At 40.0% G+C, this 18,404-nt stretch overlaps 1 protein-coding gene across 5 annotated transcripts in view; it reads left to right on the forward strand.

Moving 5' to 3' along the window:
• Window positions 1-18,404, forward strand: part of CCDC171 (coiled-coil domain containing 171) — a 293,962-nt gene that overhangs the window by 238,985 nt on the left and 36,573 nt on the right. For all 5 annotated transcript variants that reach the window (XM_071221606.1, XM_053924635.1, XM_071221605.1 and 2 more), the window contains one exon: window positions 9,125-9,277. In XM_071221606.1, coding sequence (XP_071077707.1) covers window positions 9,125-9,277 — 153 coding nt within the window. The remainder of the gene's footprint in view (window positions 1-9,124; window positions 9,278-18,404) is intronic.

The following is an 18,404-nucleotide window of genomic DNA, read 5'->3' on the forward strand; positions in this document are numbered from 1 at the left end:
ATTGTTATTGGGATTGAGTCTCACTAACTCTAAAATGAAGAACCATACCCATATTACATGTTGTTAATTTTGTCAAGTTGAACAAGTATGTGTCCAGCCCTGTGCTTGACAGATGATTGCGATGATAGAGGACAAATGTGCATTCAGGGAGGAGGAATTAAAAAATAAAAATAACCTGAAATGTTCATCTCTAATACAAGAGGAGCAAAACACGCACGAGTGTGGTCCCCGTCCAGTGCTAACGTCTGTGCTCTGGGCCCTCGGGGAAGATCAGGAAAGAGCCTGAAGGTATCACTAACCTTGTTTTGTTAGTTTTATTTATCTGCATTGTTTTCCTCCATAGCACAAGACCTAGTATATTTGTCTAATATTTCTCTGCCTAGAATGTAAGGCCCATGAGGAAAGGGCTTGGTCTTCTTTACTACTGTGTCATCAGTACCTAGACCATAAATTAACTCAATAATATATGTTGAATACATTAATGAATGAACTGATGTTTTCATCTATTGTGCCCTTTGTATTTAATTACTATATTTTTATAAACAATGATGGTTTTTTGTGGCACTTTAAAAGAAATCCTTACCCGAGGATATGTTTAGTGATTTTTGAGAGAAAGAGAATGAGAGACAGGACATCGATGTGAGAGAAAGGCATTGATCAGTTGCCTCCTATATTTCCAGTTCCCCAGCTGGAAATTGAACCACAACCTACGTTTGTGTTCTGACCAGGAATCGAACCTGCAGCCTTTTGGTGCATGGGAAAACACTCCAACCAACTGAGCCACCTGGCAGGGCTACTGTGGCCTTTTTAAAAGGCAGAACTGCATGCACATTAAGGAAAAGAGCAGGGGTGTTGAATCAGATGGACCCCTGATTTCCTGTTGTGCCACTTCTTAGCGGTGTGCTCGAGAGAGAGCTGTTTGTGGATTCTGAGCCTCAGTAGCTTTGTGTGTAAAACTGTGCTAAATGATTCCTATTTTGCAAGGAAAGTATGTAGATTAGAAAGTATACAGTCTGCCCCTGACAAAAAGAATGCACTCAGATTTGTATATACTGTACTTAGTATAACTAGAAATCGCCCATCTCTGTGGGGAGGAGTCCACATCACTCTGCACAGGTGTATTTATTACTTGATAAGAATTAGAGAACAGTCAAAGTAACCGGTACACGGGGAGTGTGCTCGTAAGTATCAGAGGTTGATAGAAACAGCCCCACGTATCAGTGCCAGATGTTAAGATTGTGACATTGGAGCAAAACTGGAGTGCCTGAGTTCCGGCACACACCATCACGACTGGACTGGAAAGTTAACCTGCGGCCGCATACCGTGCTACCCCGTATCTCTGTGCCAATAGACTCCGAAGCCATCTAATGACTTCCTTATAAAACTCCAGTCGTGTCAAGACGTAGCAGGTGCTCGGGAAATGGTACCTACATTCACTAAACTCTTCCTTTGTCGGAGTCTGATTTGGAACAGGTTAGTGAGTCCAACGCCAATTCTATAATTCACCATCTGAGGGGCATTTTGTATATTGCTTAAATTTTTAAGTCCCTAAAGCAGGGTAGTTTCTCCTCCCCCTCTTCTCATTACTAGGATTACTGTTGATTTAACAGTACTTTTGAGAAACTCATTCCTCTTAGAATTTCCTAAGATTGATGTTCCTTTATATAGCTTCATGTCCATATGCAGTAGTTTCCAAGAGAAACGTTTTTTCCAGTATCTGATTATTTTGATGATCCCTTTTTCATATTCTTGTAGGAAACCAACATGCCACTTTTTATACCTTTGGTCTTTATTGTAACGGTTAGCACAATAGCAGTGATCACCGTCAACCTAGAAGCTGCACTTAGCCTCACGATTGGCTTTGATTCAATTCTGATTGGAAATAACACATTAGAAAAAGAACTGGTCTTGTTCTTGGCACATTTAAGTTGTATAGACCATGGCTGAGTGGAGGCCAGAAAAAAAGTTAGGAGTCTAACCGCGTTATAAAAAAAACATCATTTTAAAAAATTTGCTGCAGAAGTATTCTGCAACTCTGCTGAATATGGTTTCCCAGGAGGCTCCTTCTCATACCTGAAAAGCTGCTGTATTTACATCCCGCAGAGTGGCGCCAGCAAAAAGCTTGAATGATGCGATAAGTCAGGTCCATTGCAAATGGCAAAAAGGCAAAAATGAACTTTGATTCTTTTTTTCCTACATAAAATACCACCACCAACAAAAAACATACCTGAACTCTATGCAACATCACATCTATCTTGTCTTCAGTTGTGCATTTGCAACTAAATTTTTGCTTCTAATAACTTGAAATTTACTGTCCTTATTGTCATCACCACTAGAAAGCATTTCAGCATCTGTGTGCACATTGCACCAAGTATCTAGTTACACGTTTCTAACCGCACCTTTTACTAAGTGAGTAGGAGTGCGCGATCTTAAGTGGGCAGTAGTGGGCCAGACCAATTGCTAAAGAAAACAGCAATTCCAGCACTGCACACAAAACCCCCAGAGCAGGGGTGTCAAACCCATTTTCACCGGGGGCCACAGCAGCCTCGCGGTTGCCTTCAAAGGGCTGAAATCATTTTAGGACTGTATAAATGAAACTACTCCTTAACTGTTAAGGAATTGAAATTACATTTGGCCCTTTGAAAGCAACTGCGAAGCTGATGTGGTCCCTGGTGAAAATGAGTTTGACACCCCTGCCCTACAACATTTAGGATCAAAAATTGGCTGTCCAGGAATGAGAAAACATTTTGTATGAGAGAGGGGAGCAAAAATCTTGGTTCACCAAAATCCTAGTTTTACATAAAGGAAAGGTCATTTTTCTGCCAGAAAATGTTCCAGATATGGCAAGATAAAAGTCTTCCCCAATCTTAGTAGGTTAAATGAAATTTCTTGGAGTCCCGTTCCTTCTATACAGTGTGCATGGATCTTACTCAGGGTTTGTGTGTCGGATGAGCCGATCCTGAGGGGGTGGGACTTGGGAATCACTGACTTGATGTCCTGCTTCTGAGGTCTCTCCCTGATGCTGTCAGGTCCTCGCGTCACGCTGCTGTATGCACGCCACACTGCCATTTCACACATAAGTCAGTGAAATGCACCAGAGGTGGTTTTCCAGGTTTTCTCTCTCTTCAGAATCTGTTGTGTGGATAATAGATTTGCTATAATTTGTAAGCTTAATTTAATTTTTCCCATTAAAATAACCTTACAGCCTTCTCTCAAATTACATTTTCTAGAATTAAAAGATATTTTGGGGGGAGTGTAGAAATATGTGACATATTTGGATAGAATAGAGATTCATTAATTTGTTACAAATGCTTATTTAGCCCATTCCACAGGTGGATGAAATCCCTAAGAAATCATTTGAAGTTCTTTTATGTGAGGTAAAATATTTATTTAGGTTACATAAGCAAAAACTGGTAGCTCAGAATTAATGTTGTATAACAATTGAGTTTGAGGTCTTTGAAATCCTGGTTTCACAGCAAAATTCGAGATGGCTTTGCCTTTGTGCCTTTGCAGTCAGTGGAGGAGAGAGCTGGATTAAGTGGACACGTGCGAGTGTTGTGATAGACCAGCTGTGCAGTTTCAGGAAACTTGGAGGGCCTAGGTTCACTCTGCTGACTTCACTGAGAAACTGTAGAGCAGACAGTCAAAAACAAACCAACACACACACACACAAACAAGTGAAGTAGAGTAATAGTCTTACAGGGTTATTGCCTGAATTAGAAGAATATGCAGAGCTCATAATGCCGTGTCTGACACATAGTAACTGTTGTTATAACTGGGGTCTAGGCAAGCCTCGGTGCATGGAAACTATGGAGGAAGTGAGAATACGTTTGAGTGACCAAGCCTAGGTTTTATTGACTCCCAAACATTTTCCAACTCATTTGATACCTGGTAGTAGAATATGGGGTTCATATCCCTGATTGACTTTTTTTTTTGTAAGTTTTTGTTTATTTATTTTTAGAGAGAAGGGAAGGGACGGAGAAAGAAAGGGAAAGAAACATCAATGTGTGGTTGCCTCTTGAGCACCCCCTACTGGGGGCCTGGCTCGAAACCGAGGCATGTGCCCTGACTGGGAATCAAACTGGCAACCCTTCGCTTCACAGTCTGGGCCACACCAGCCAGGGCTGTGGGATTGACTTGGAATGGACAGTTGAGCTGAGTACATACATCCCTCAGATTGCATTTACTCCTTTGAGGCCACAGGCTGTACTATAGCCACAGAATCCCTGGTGTGCCTATGACAGTCAGTGAGCAAATACAGACGGGCGTCTATGTTGTAAGTACTTTCCCCTGTCAGGTGTCCATATTGCAGAGATGCCCCCTGTTTGTAACTTGTCTTTTAATCTTTGTAACAAGATGTTTTTGTAGAGCAGAAGTTTTAAATTTTGATGAAGTTCAATTTACTGATTTTTTTCCTTTTGTGGATTATGCTTTGGGTGTCATGTATTAGAACTCTCCATCAAGCCCTAGATGCTAAAGATTTTCTCTATATTTTCTTCTAAAACTTCTGGTTTTATGTTTTACATTTAAATCTGTGATCAATTTTGAGTTTTTATTACGACATATGATTTAGGTTGTGGTAATCAGAGTTCTAACATGGCCTGCAAGACCATTCCCCCTGGTGTGCTGTGCAATTTCCTGCTCTGGAGGGGGCGCCAGACCAGGAAATACGAAGTTATCCTGGATGGGCCTGGCCTAATCAGATGAGCCTTTAAAAGAAGGTGGAGTGTTGGAGAGATGCTTTTCTGCTGGCCTGGAAGGAAGCAAACAGCCTTGTTGAGAAAGGAGGGGTGCACTTGGCAAGGACTGGGGGCGATCTTTAGGAGTTGAGAGTGACCCTGGCTTAAAGCCAGCAAGAAAATGGAGACTTTCACTCTAGAACCTTAAGGAACTAAACTCTACCAACAACTTACAAGACGACTCTGAGTCTTAAGATGAGATTACGGCCCCAGCTGACACCTTGATTCCAGCCCGATGAGACCCTGAGCAGATGACCCAGCTAACCCATGCTAGACCCATGGAAACAATAAATACTGGATTTGTAGTGTTTTAAGCCATTAAATTTTTTGGTAGTCTGATATGCAGCAATACAGATTGGGTATCCTGGAGTGGGGTGTTGCTTCTGTGCTTATGTAGATGAGGTTTCTGATGACGGGAACCAGCTCGATAGCTGTGAGGTAAAGAAGCAGGACACACGTGCTACCAAGCCCTGTGGGCTGGCAGACTGGCCTCCGGACGTGGAGGCGCCTGAGGCCCTGCTCTGCTTTTCTGATTCTAGGCTGTCACTCACTCCTTTGGTCTCTGGGGACAAACTCAGCTGCTGCCACCTGCCTCAGTGCCAGTAAGGGAAGAGCCGACTACCTCGCTGGGAGGGCCCCTCCGTTTAGTCTCCAGGTGATGCAGAGGAGTGCGCTCTGAGCGTGCTGATTGCTTACTCTCGTCTTTGGGCCAGCACCCCCAGTATATGTATATTTATTCCTTAGAACTTACATACATGTGTCATGGTTAAGCAAGCTCTAGAACGTAAAACAGAAAATACGGAGAGTTTTACAAGATTTTCAAGAGAATGATTAACAAGTTTAATACAAAAACTGTGGAGACAGTAATAAGATCAGAGATTGCCAGGGACTGGGGGCAGGGAGGGGTGAATAGGCGGGGCAGAGAGGATTTTCAGGCAGTTAGACTACTCTGCAAGGTCCTGTAATGGTGGGTATGTATCATTGTATATTTGTCAAAACCCACAGAGTGTGCAACACAGAGTCACCCCTAATATAATCTGTGGATTTGGGGTGGTGATGTGTCAGCACAGGTTCATCAGTCGTAACAAATGGGCTCCCGTGCAGGGCGTGGACAGTGGAGGAGGCTCTGGGCGTGTGAGGGGCAGGGGGCACGTGGGAACTCTGTACTCTCTGCTCAATTTTCCTGTGAACCTAAAACTGCTCTAAAGGTAAAGATGATTAAAAGAACTAGATATAATATAAAATAAAACCTATATGTGAAAATTCTTTATTTTTTTCCATTTTAACTCACTCTGGAGACCAAATACATCCCAGGGGTATGCCAGACAATAGATGGGCCTTTTATAAAAAAAATTAAGTAAGAAAAGATTTTTATTCTGTGGTATGTATTGTCACTGGTGCCTTCACTTGGTCTATTTTTCTGACATTAATGTTTTCTGTGGGCTTTTTAAGGGAAAGGTGGGAGGATTTCACAAAGCAGAGGGTTTATGAGTGGCATCTTAATTCATTCATTTACTTTCTTTGTATTTCAACATAAACCGTTAGGTAACCTGTATGGGTAAATGAACTTAGGGATTAAATTACTTTACGTAGTGTAATTTTTACAATAGTTTACAATGAGATAAGAAGTTTTTAAAATCTTCTATATAAGGTTTGCTATTTTTCTTGTGAAAAAGTGCTACAAAGTATTCTTGAACTTGAGTATCAATTATGGGATTATCTTTAACAAAAAGAAAAAAGGTTCCAAATCTATAGACATTTTCTTTGATGGCATGTGACTACCAAAAGCATTTTATCTAGAAAGTATTTTTAAAACTCTCCCCATATAAAACAAACTCTGCCACATCAAGGTGAAGTGACATTTGTAGAACAAACCCTCACTACTCTATTGAAGGAGTTTTATAGAGAAAATGTTACAAAAATTGTTGTTTGGAAATATTTCCAGAATTATCAACTTTTTTCTAAAAATGATCCAAGTTTATAAAAATTTATATATGTGCACATAAAAAGTTTCAAAGCAAATTTCCTAACATAATAGTATTTTGAACCTTTGTTAAAAATATAAAATATATTTAGTATAAAATGTATTCATTAAAATTTAGAAAAAACATGGCATATATTAGTTTAAAGTGAAATTGAGTGATTCAGGGAAGCTGGTTATTTTCTAGCCAAAATTTCAATTAAAAGTTTTGTATCATTGATAGATAGGACTGAAACTTGTCAGGATTTAATAAACACAACCAGCAGTACACTTCTGTCATTTGATTCTTACACGTTCAGCCATGTGCAGTGTGAGAGGTTAGGGTGGGGATTCAGAAGCAGATGTACACATTGCTACAGCACAAATACAGAACAGTAGTAATACTCCAGTGAGACCCAGTGGATTTCATTTTTTGAGGGCTTTCTCGTATTAGGGTAAGAGGATGTCTTCGCATTAGATTTTTAATGATCTGAGCTTTACAGTAGTTTTGGAAATAGGCAAGAAAATGACTTTCTTCCCATTTCATGGAAAGAAGAGATGGGGGCTCAGACAGATGGCGTGGCATTGCCCAACAGCATGAAGCCCAGTAAGTGGCAGTGAGGACAAAAAAGAAAAGAAATGAAGTCGAACTGATGACTCCTGGTCCTTTATCTCAGCAAAGATGAATGAATTTGTAAGAGTGGAGAGAGACTTGGCATAGGAAAGAACAGATCTGATTTTATAGTTCCTGGTTTTCACAAACTTTTGAAACCTAGGGAAATATTTTGTGTTAGTTGTAAGCTTACCTTGAAATTACTCAAAGTAAGGTAGGTTGGGACGAGTGAGACGTTTGCAAACGTGAGGTCACACCACGTTTAGGTAGTGTGGGCGATAGAATTCACTTTTGTGTACTCCATCCTTTTTGCCGAGAGCTCTGTTTTTGTTTCTTTTTTTGACTTGAACAAAGTATGGTTAATGTGTTATTTATTAAAGTTTTAAGATTATATTTTCTCAAACATTTAAATTTTTCCTAGAAGGTATTTTATGCCAACATGTGGCTTCAGCTTGTGGTTTTGCATCTCATTTATTCATTCATTCAAACAGTGCTTACCATGGGCCAGCAGCATCCCTGACGATACAGAGATGCTGAGGCACGATGTCAGCCTTCAGGAGCTTCTAAGTCTAGTGAAGAGCTTCGTCGTGTTAACTAATACAGTTCTGTTAAAGCAATACATGTAATAGACGAAGCAAGCGTTAGGGACCCACAGAGAACCAGAGCAGAGGTAAATACTGCTTTTGGGTTCAAAGGGGCTTCTTGAAAGAGGTGGTGTCTGAGCTGAATATTTGAGGGAAGATAGGAATTTATTTGGCACAAAGGTGTGAAGTTTTTATCCCTTACCTACAAATACTAACTTACTTCTATTTCTCAGACATGGTGTGTGTTGAAACTTACCTTTGTTCACCAAATTATTAGTTCATATACATTCAGAATTGCTCAAATATCTAGTTTCTCAAAGCTTTCTCAAATTAAACTGTTCAGATTAAATACAGTTTGGACATTTTCAGACTTTTTACCATTGTACTAAGTTGAGACTGTGGCTGGAACTTTTTTTTCTTGTAAATATAACATTATATTTGAATGTGTCAGAAGTGTTTGATTTTATTTTGATGTGTTTGAAGTATTTTGGAAGACTTTAAAAAGTATGTAATAATATTCTTGAACTTAAAATTCACTGCAGGTTGCTTTAGAAGAAAAAGTCCATAAAATATGATTATTCTGTAATAGGGAGGTCCAACATCCCCCAAGTATTATCCTATTTAGGGGACAGAAAAAGTTAGCAGCACTTGGTTGCATTATTTATTTTATTATATATAGTATAATACAAAGGCACTTCTCTGTTATATGAATGAATGTAATTATGCTTTTCTTACAGTATAGGAATGATATTATTTACTCTTAAAAATCACAGGATTGTGTCAGCTCCTTTTGTTTAAAACCTTTTTTTTTAAAGGTGGATTGAAAATTTGACTAATTCAGCACATTTTGAAATATTTTGCACATATATCCATCTGTTGTGTGCCTTAAGATTTAAATTTAGGTCAAATTACAACTTGAATTTAGCTTTACAAAGAAAGTAAGTGTGCCATCTTTAAAAACTGCATTCCAAATTTTAAGCACAATAGATCAAAGTACATCTAATTTAAATAAATAGTCTGGAAAAGAAGTCTCAATTATTTTCTTCCAAAGTTTCTTAAACTAGTCACTGTTCTCAATTTAAAATGTGAGATTTAGCTTTGTTATTTTTTAAAAAGATGAAAAATAGTTTATTTTAAAAATTTAATGATTTCGCTCTCAAATTACAGAAATTCTCCTTTGGGGACAGCTTTATTGGAATTGTATGTGACATTATTTTTATTTCTTTAGGCTATGATTAAAAGTTTCATGGATGTCTACCAGCTTGCAAGCACTAGAATTGCTACATTAGAGAAGGAAATGACATCCCATCGAAGTCACATTGCAACTTTGAAATCAGAACTTCACACAGCTTGTTTACGTGAAAATGAAAGCTTACAATCAGTAAGTCCTACAGTATTTTCTTCTTTGGATCTTGGGTTACATTTATGTTCATATATTTATTGCTCATGAGATAACTTGCCAATACATATAATTTAGGGTAAACAATCAATCAAGAAATACAAAATTATTAGTGTGGAGAAAATTTTGAAGGAAGAAAAGCAATTAATTTCCCATTGCATCACACACGAAGACACGCGTGTTGTTACCGGTGCTGAAACACTGTATCAAGACCCCTCTGTGTTCGGCAGAGCCGCCGGCAGCCGGTTGGCAGTGTGCGTATTAAAGCTCACAACTGTCTGCAGATTCAGTGCACCCCATTAAGACAGAATATTTTTAATTATGCGTATAACCAAAATGGTAATTAGAACATGTGATTATTCTCTGTAGAAAACTAGACTTATCCATAATACATGCCTAGCTAAAATACATGTTGTGATTCATCTATATGATTAAAATTCAGTTTCAGCAGTCATTTTATGTCTTAAAATTTTAGCCCATGATGAAATTTGGGCTCATTTAAGACTAAACAAAATTTTCAAATTTTAGCCTGTGATGAAATTTGGGCTCATTGAAGACTAAACAAAATTTTCTACATGTGAAATATGTGTTTGGAGAGTATTAAAAAATGAATGTATTTGTGAGATAAGGGAATAAAATAAACATTTAAACTTTTTTTCTCAAAGGGCAGATATATCCACAGTGATAGAGGATCACCAATAATGGGAATGTCTTTTTCCTGTTTTGTTTGATCGCAGTAGATCAGGGTGACTTGTAAGTAAAGGCAGAATCGTCCTCCCGTTCAGCTGCTGACCATCTGAAATGGTGTACCCAACAGAAAAAGAGTTGGCATAAAGCCGATGGGCACACAGCTTTGTTTTGCTTCTTCAGCTCAGTGTCCGCGTCCCAGTGAAGCCTTGACGATCACGGTGTTCATACCCGGCCGCCACCCTCCCTCCCACCCACCCAGCTCTGTCTCACTCTGCCCGGGATTGCCTATCTACCTTCCATCTTCTTTGATCAACATTTTTTACCATAGGACTTCTCATCGATTGACATGTAGTATATTTTATTTATTTGCTTATTATCTATTTTCTTCTTACCCTCAGCAGAGTATTAGTTCCATAAAAATAAGCAATTTCAGGGGTTTTCCTCGCTTCTGTGTAGGCACTCTAGCAGTCTGGCCCGCAGTAGGTGTTCACCGAATGTTTACTGACTGAAAAATACTGATAATTTATCCAATAAATGAACAAACCTGCTATTTGGGATCTGAAATATGAGTTCAGTCGAGTTAATTTCCAAAATGAATTTGTTAATTTCTTAATGAGACAGTAATATATCTGATGTGCACCAAGAAAAATTAAAATGAAGAGGAAACTTTTAAAAATTTTAAATATTTCTAGCCTTTCTCTGAAGTGTACATTCCTTTCTGCTAAGTCTCTGACCCCGGTGGTTAATGTTATACTGTTGAGGTTCCGTCAACCTTGTTGGTATCAGTAAAGCCTTTTCTGGGTCAGTGCTGTTTGGGTTCCTATCTGGAGACTCTGGAGGAGTTCCCCAGGGGTGGAAGGGAGTGGTGGATCAGATCAGGAAGAGGGGAGTGGGAGCATCTGCGAGGACTCTGATGGGAGAACTTGAGAAAGACCAGTGTGGCTGGAAGAAAGAGAACAAAGGCAAGGGTGTGAGGGAAGAACTGTACACAGAGAGGGGAAAGGTCAGACTTTGTTGTCTTTGTTCTAAGAGAAAGGGAAAAGTCAAGGTAAAACTTTAAAGACAGAGTGACACGCTCAGATTTGCTTTTTTAAAAGATCACTTTGGCTGTGGTGTGAAGAAACAACTGGATGGGAAGAACAAACGCAGAGAGCATGTCAGACAATTGTAGGGTTTTTGCTTTTGGAAGTGGATCAATGATCTCATTTACTAAGAGAGAAGCAATACAACAGGACGGAATATTGTGAGTTTAGTTTCGAGTGTGTTGAGGCACTTTTGAAACATCAAACTGGAGCTGTCAAGAAAGCTGCTTGATATAGAATTTAAGCAAGATGTTCCATGGATACATGAATTTTAAGTCCTTATCATGTAGCTGGAACTTGTAGCTGTTAGCAAGAATGACATGATATAGGGACAGTTTATAAAGTTAGAACAGAAAAGGGCCAAAGACTGAAGCTTGAAAAACTCCAACATATAATGCTTGAGCAGAAGATAAGGCTGCAAAGGAGGCTGGAAGCAACAGGCAAAGAGGTAAGAGGAAAACCCAGAAAGTATAATGCTATGACATTGAAGTATTTCCTTTTAATTGATTTTTTGAGAGAGAGAGTGAGAGAGAGGGGGAGAGGGAGGGAGAGAGAGAGAGAGGTTGATTTGTTGTTCCATGTATTTATGCATTTATTTGTTGATTCTTGTGTGTGCTCTGACCAGGGATCGAACCCACAAACCTTGGTGTATCGGGGTGACACTCTAACCAGCTGAGCCACCCAGCCAGAGTGGGATTTGAGGAGGGCAACGTGTAGGCAGTGTAATACGCTGCTGAGGAGCACATGAAATGAGGGTTGAAAATGGCCTTGGGATTTAATCACGGAGGCCCTTGGTAACCTTAGCAAAGACTCTTTCAATAAGTGGTGGATAAATAACTCAAAATTGACAGAAGAAATCATTGAATTGAACCAACTATCTCAAGGATTTAGCTGTTAAGTGTGAGTCACAGGCGTGGAGTGTTCGGAGGATTCAGGGAGCCCAGTTTAAAGGTGGGAGTGACTTAGCATGTTTCAGGGCCTTCTGAAGTATAGGCCTCCAGAAATACGGTTTTGGCCCTGATCTCTATACTGTCCACTTTAATAATTAATTTCAGTTATCTTCTCACAATCCAGCTTTCTTTTGACTAGTGTTTGTATAATATATCTTTTTCCATTGTTTCCTTTAACCTATGTTTTATATTTATGGTCGGTCTCATAGAAGGGTATAGTTTTGTTTTATTTATCTATTTGACATTGTCAAGTTTTAATTGGGTTATTAGAGCATTTACATTTAATATGATTGTAGACATTTTGGAGTTTTTATCTACATTTGGTTTGTTTTGTGGGTCTGAAGGTGATAAGACATGATCTCTGCCCTCATGGAATGCTCTTCTAGCAAGGGAAGCAGTCACAGCAGCAAACCATAAAACAGGCATGCACGAAGTCCTTGAGAGCGTGGATGAGGGAGCAGTTCATTCTGCATGGCATGGTCGGAAGAAAGTACTGTGAATATGAAACATTTGCAGGAGTTTTTGAAAAACGTATAGCAGTTGACATTTTGTCAAGTTGCTTTCAAGGGGAAAGAACAATCAAAACATATTTTAGTTTGTTCTGAGGAATAAGCCTTACACATAGTACATAGTTCTTTGCACCCTCTCGGTCAAAGATGTCCCACTCTCCAAACCTGCCTGTGCCCACTGGAGCCCAAGGCTGCTTGCAGCAGTCACTCCAACCCCCCTTCACACGTTCCCAGTCTGTTCCTGTATCACCCAGTCCCTGCTTTTTGCTCTATAACCTGATGTGATTCTCCCTCTGACTGTTGGGCTCTTGATGTGCTTGTTCGGTGGTCTCTCTAGCATCGTTATTTTGATCACTCCCTCCACTCTTTCACTGCGTCCTCAGATGAACTAGCTCCAGGACCCATCCCACCTGCCATGGCCTCCTTCCACCTCATGTGAGGTTTTGGAGTCAGGCAGGCCTGCGGGTGCTTTGGGGTGCTGATATTGTTACCACCCATACAACACTCTGAGCGCCAGTGTCTGTGTTTGTGACAGCGGGTTGAAGTTGACCACATTACAGAGTGGTTACTGGCACGAAACAAAGACGTGGCATCTGTAGCAGTGCTAGGAGCTCGTAAATATTCTCTCCCCTACACATACACACTTGTCTGATATTACATATATTTACTGCAGCTAAGCTAAGAGATACTGTAACTAGGAGGGAATCTTGTTATGAGTAAGCAAAAGAGCTAACACAACCACTAGATCAGTGCTTTTAGCACATCCTAACTAAATACAGCATTAACGTTAGCTGCTGTTATCACTCAGTGAACTGAGAGTAGTCAGTATATGCTCATTACTATCCTTTCCGGTCATTTCACTAGAGAAAAATAAAAAATAAATGCTCATTATTAATCAAAAACTTAATTTATCATCATGCTGAAATGCAAAGAAAGAGGTCAATCATATTGTAGACACGAATAGTCATCTTTAAAAACTGTAACCCTCTTGAGGTGACGTTTTCATTTTTATACTCAGCCACATATAATAGTGAGGCTGGGGTTCATCTAAGAGCCCCCATCAGTTGCACGCTTGCCAGCACTTTCACATTCTCAGTATGCTGGCCTTTGACGCCGGAACTGAGCACTGCTCTGCAGCTTTTTTCTTGAGTAGTAGCAACCAGAAAGGGCTTTGGAGTCCCATACAGCCTGGCAGAGAACAGCACGGCGGTCAGAACCAACTGCTTGTGGGTGTTCGGATGCCGGCACACCCACAGCCGTGGAGGAACATGTGATATTTCAATCCGTGAGACACCGAGTGCCAAACCCAAATACTTCACGGTGAGTTATGATGCTGCGAGCCACAGTGGCCTTGCCTCATTACCACTGTCTGTTTGAGCAGTATGTTTTTAATTCACTGTGCTTTATTTATGAGAGAGTAATAAATTACAAAGCGGAGGAGCATTTTGGCGTATCTTTGCAAGGGCGGTATCTTCGTATCCTTACGCCAGGTTTGATAGTTGTCAGTGGTATTGTTTATAAAAGGGTTAGATACCTTAGTTCGGTTTAGATAAAAATAAATAAAGATTCCCCTTTCTCTTAAGTTCTCAAATAATATTTTGTCGCATTTATTTTTATTACATTTTCCTGACAGAGGAAAGATTATTTGTTAGTATTGTATGGACATAGGAATTGATAGAACTTAAGGTAAGTTGCTTTCATAAACTTTCAAATACTTTATTTCAGTTAACTCCTGGTACTTATTATTGAAGTTTTAGCCCTTAAAGAAAAATAACTTTGTAAATGAGCCCTAGGCCATGACTGAGCTGGCCGAGCGAGGCGCATGGTAGAGGCTTGCAGTACAGACGATCAGGTCGCACTCCCACGTTTCCTCCAGAACCCAGTGCGGTCCACGCCCAAGGCCTCTGATCTGTTTTTGTCTGTTAGACTTTCCTGCGACTCTGCGACATAGACTGAGACAAATCTCCGCCACCGCGGCACTTGGAGTGCAGTGAGAGCACGGCGATCATACAGAGAATTAAGAGAATGGTGCGCGGGCGGAAGCGTAGAGTGCTGAGAGCGCACGGGTACCAGCGGGGGACCCACCTAGGCTTGGGGTGGCCTCGCTGAGACGTTGAAATCTTAGTTGAGGCAATGGAAATTAAGTAGGAATCGACAAGAGAAAGCATGGAGAGCTCCAGGAATGGAAGTGTGTCTGTGAGACTGGAGCAGAGTGAATGAGGCGGAGAGTTGCCGGAGACGAAACCTAACCAGACCGGGAGGAGGGGCGAGATCAGTGTGCCCTGGGAGCTGAGACTCGGCTCTGCGGACGAGCTGAGGGAGGTGTCTCCTGCAGGTGCGCTGCAGGCATCGACTCCCTTTGCTTTATGTATTTGCGTTTCCAAAGTGCAAATTTTATTTTTTTCTATTTGTTCTCAAAATTCACTGACATTTGCTGCCATAACATCTGTTTTACCCTTTTGCTAAACACTGCTTACTTAGGTGCTCATTAAATTCTCCCATATTTTTATCATGACCTCCAACTCGGGCCTTTGGGTTAAATAAAGGAAACATAAAATACCAGAAGGTGGGACAGCATAGTGAGCATGCAAACATTTTCCTTGATCCTTGGCATACGTATCCAAACTTGTGAAAGTTTCTTACAATGTACATTCCATTGGCCTCACACCTCCTCTCCAGCACTTTAGTTTTTGTATGATGCAGTTCATAGGCTGCATGAATGATGCCTGGATTGTGACCATAGGTGAATGATGTGATAAATTTGATATTTATAGAAATATAACCAACATAATTATATAAACATGTTATTTATGTAATAGGCAAACATTTTATATTAGATACACACATTAGATATCTACATTACATGTCTAATGTATATGTTAGACATACACATTAGATATATGCATAGATATATGAACATTTTATATATAAATTTATAATATACGGGGTGGGCAAAAGTAGGTTTATAGTTCTATGTGAAAGTTATCCTTGTATTATTACTTATTACTTATTATATATTTTTTTTATGTGACCAACAGCAAACCAACTTTTACCCCATCCTACATTTATCTAATTCTATTTTTTCAGTGATGAAATACTACAAGGGTTGAGCAAGGAGTGTCAAGAATGAAAATTTTAAACTCTGATCATTGCAATCAGCTACAATTAAGTTTGTAGAAAACACAGATGGCATTTGGCCCTCCAGTGCTCTATTACCTTGTCAGTTGCCTGGGGAATGGCCGCAAGCACTTGTGCTTGTGCGCACTGCTTCTGCTGTTTTATCCTTCGCACTGAATTGAGTTCTTTGAGGGCTTTAGTTGCCTGTTGGAGTGTCAGAAGTCTCCACTTCAGTTTTCTTTTTATAAAATACCCATTCTTCATTTATTTTATTTTAAAATTATTTTTTAAATTATATTTTATTGGTTGTGCCATTATAGTTGTCCCAATTTTTCTCCCTTTTCCCTCTTCTACCTACTGTCCCCACCCCTTCAGGCCATCCCCGCCCCCACTGTCCCTGTCCATGGGTCATGTATGGAAGTGTTTGGCTGCTCCATTTCCTGTGCCGTACTTTACATCCCCATGGCAATTCTGTAACTACCTGTTTGTATTTCTTAATCCCTTTACCTTTTCCGATCATCACCCGATGCCCTGTCTATCTGGCGACCATCAAAACATCCTCAGTATCCATGATTCTGTTTCTGTTTTGCTTGTCTGTTTATTTTGTTTTTTTAGATTCAATTGTTGATAGATATGTATTTGTTGCCATCTTATTGTTCATATTTTTGGTCTTCTTCTTCTTCTTAAAGAAGACCCTTTAACATTTCATATAATACAAGTTTGGCGGTGATGTACTGCTTTAGCTTTTTCTTGTCTGGGAAGCACTTCATCTGCCCTTCCATTCCAAATGACAGCTTTGCTGGGTAGAGTAATCTTGGTTGTAGGCCCTCACATTCATCACTTTGAATACTTCTTGCCAATCCCTTCCAGCCTGCAAAGTTTCTTTGGAAAAATCAGCTGACAGTCTCATGGGGCCTCCCTTGTAGGTTTTGGGTTGGCCAAAAAGTTTGTTTAGTTTTTTCATAAAATAAAAGACGCATTTTTCACTTTCAATGATTACTTTATTGATTTGGAGATTTTGAGTATGTTGGCTATCTCCCCATGGTATCATGTTGATTATTCTCAATTACTATCTCAATTTGATCGCTATCAACTTTGATTGGTCTACCAACCATGGAGCATCATCCAGCTAGAAATATCCAGCACAAAACTTCACAAACCACGTTTGACCCATTCAATCAGTCACAGTACCTTCTTCATATACTGCACAAATCTTTCCTTGCATTTCAGTTGCATTTTTGAAATAATAAAGCATAATATGCCTAAAATGTATATTTTCTTCCATCTTCAATAAATGGCTACACAAAAATCCACCAATTTTGATAAGTTATTTTTGTATTTAGTTAAAGACAACTGAGCGCTACTAGAGCCATCTGATGGCAAAACCCAAACAAACTTTTTGGCCAACTCAATAACTATGCTTTTTTCTTGCTGCTTTGAAGATTCTCTCTTTGACTGTAACCTTCAGCATTTTAATTATGATGTGTTTTGGGGTGGGCCTATTTGGGCTTCTCTTGTTTGGGAGTCTCTGCATTTCCTGGGCTTGTATGCCTTATCTCCTTCACCATGTTAGGGAAGTTTTCTGTCATTATATTTTCAAATAGGTTTCCTATTACTTGCTGTATCTCTTCTCCTTCTGGCACCCCTGTGATGCAAATGTTGGTACACTTGAAGTTATCCTAGAGTCTCCTTATGCTATCCTCATTTTTTTGTATTCTTTTTTCTTCTTGCTGTTCGTATTGAATGTTTTTGCTTTCTTATATTTCAAGTCACTAATTTGATTTTTGGCTTCATCCATTTACTATTGATTCACTGTAAATTGTTCTTTATTTTAATGACTATATCCCTCGTTTCTGACTGGTTCTTTTTTATGGTCCATGCCTTTTTTTATGATGTTGAAATTCTCACTAAGTTCAGTGTACATTCTTATAACCAGAGTTTTGAACTCTGCACCTACTAGCTTGCTTGTCTCCCTTTTGTTTGGTTGTTTTCTGGAGTTCTGTTCTTTCATTTGGGACATGTTTCTTCATCTCCTTATTTTGGCAGCCTCTCTGTGTTTGCTTCTATGTATTAGATAGAGCTGCTATGTCTCCCAGGGTTAGTAGAGTGGCCTAATTTCACAGGTGTCCTGTAGGGTCCAGTGGCACAACCCTCCCCTCTTACCTAAGCTCGATACTTGAGGTATGCCCACTGTGTGAGCTGTGTACACCCTTCTGTTATAGTTGAGCCTTGATTGTTGTTGGCACATCCGAGGTCAGCCACTGATGGTATTCTGTCTGGGGTCACACAGCATAAGCTACAAAGCATCTGCAGATGGCTACTACTTGTCCTGGGCTTGGAGGTGCCCAGGTGAAGCCAAACTGTGAACTAAGGCTGGCTGCTGCTGGTGCTTGGCCTGGGGCAACTTAGCCAGAGGTACAGGGCTCATTGAAGCCAGATACTGCTTGTTTGAACTAACTTAGGAAAATTTGAAGTGCAGGCCAAGGCAAGCCATCTGTATGGAAAAGCCACTGGCAACAGCTTGGTGGGCCTGAAAATTGGGTGGGGCAGGGCCTCAGGGAATCACCAGGGTAGGGTAGGGCTTTTCTGCCCTAGAAAGAATGAAGCGCTAATACACGTTACAGCATGGATGTACTTTGAAAACATTGAGCTAAATGAAAGAAGCCAGACTCCAAAGGCCATGTACTGTATGATTCTATTTACATGGAATATACAGAACAGGCACAGGTCTCCATAAAGTCAGAAAGCAGATGAGTTGTTG

Source organism: Desmodus rotundus, chromosome 1 (genome assembly GCF_022682495.2).
Source record: "Desmodus rotundus isolate HL8 chromosome 1, HLdesRot8A.1, whole genome shotgun sequence".
NCBI classification, from domain to species: Eukaryota; Metazoa; Chordata; class Mammalia; order Chiroptera; family Phyllostomidae; genus Desmodus; species Desmodus rotundus.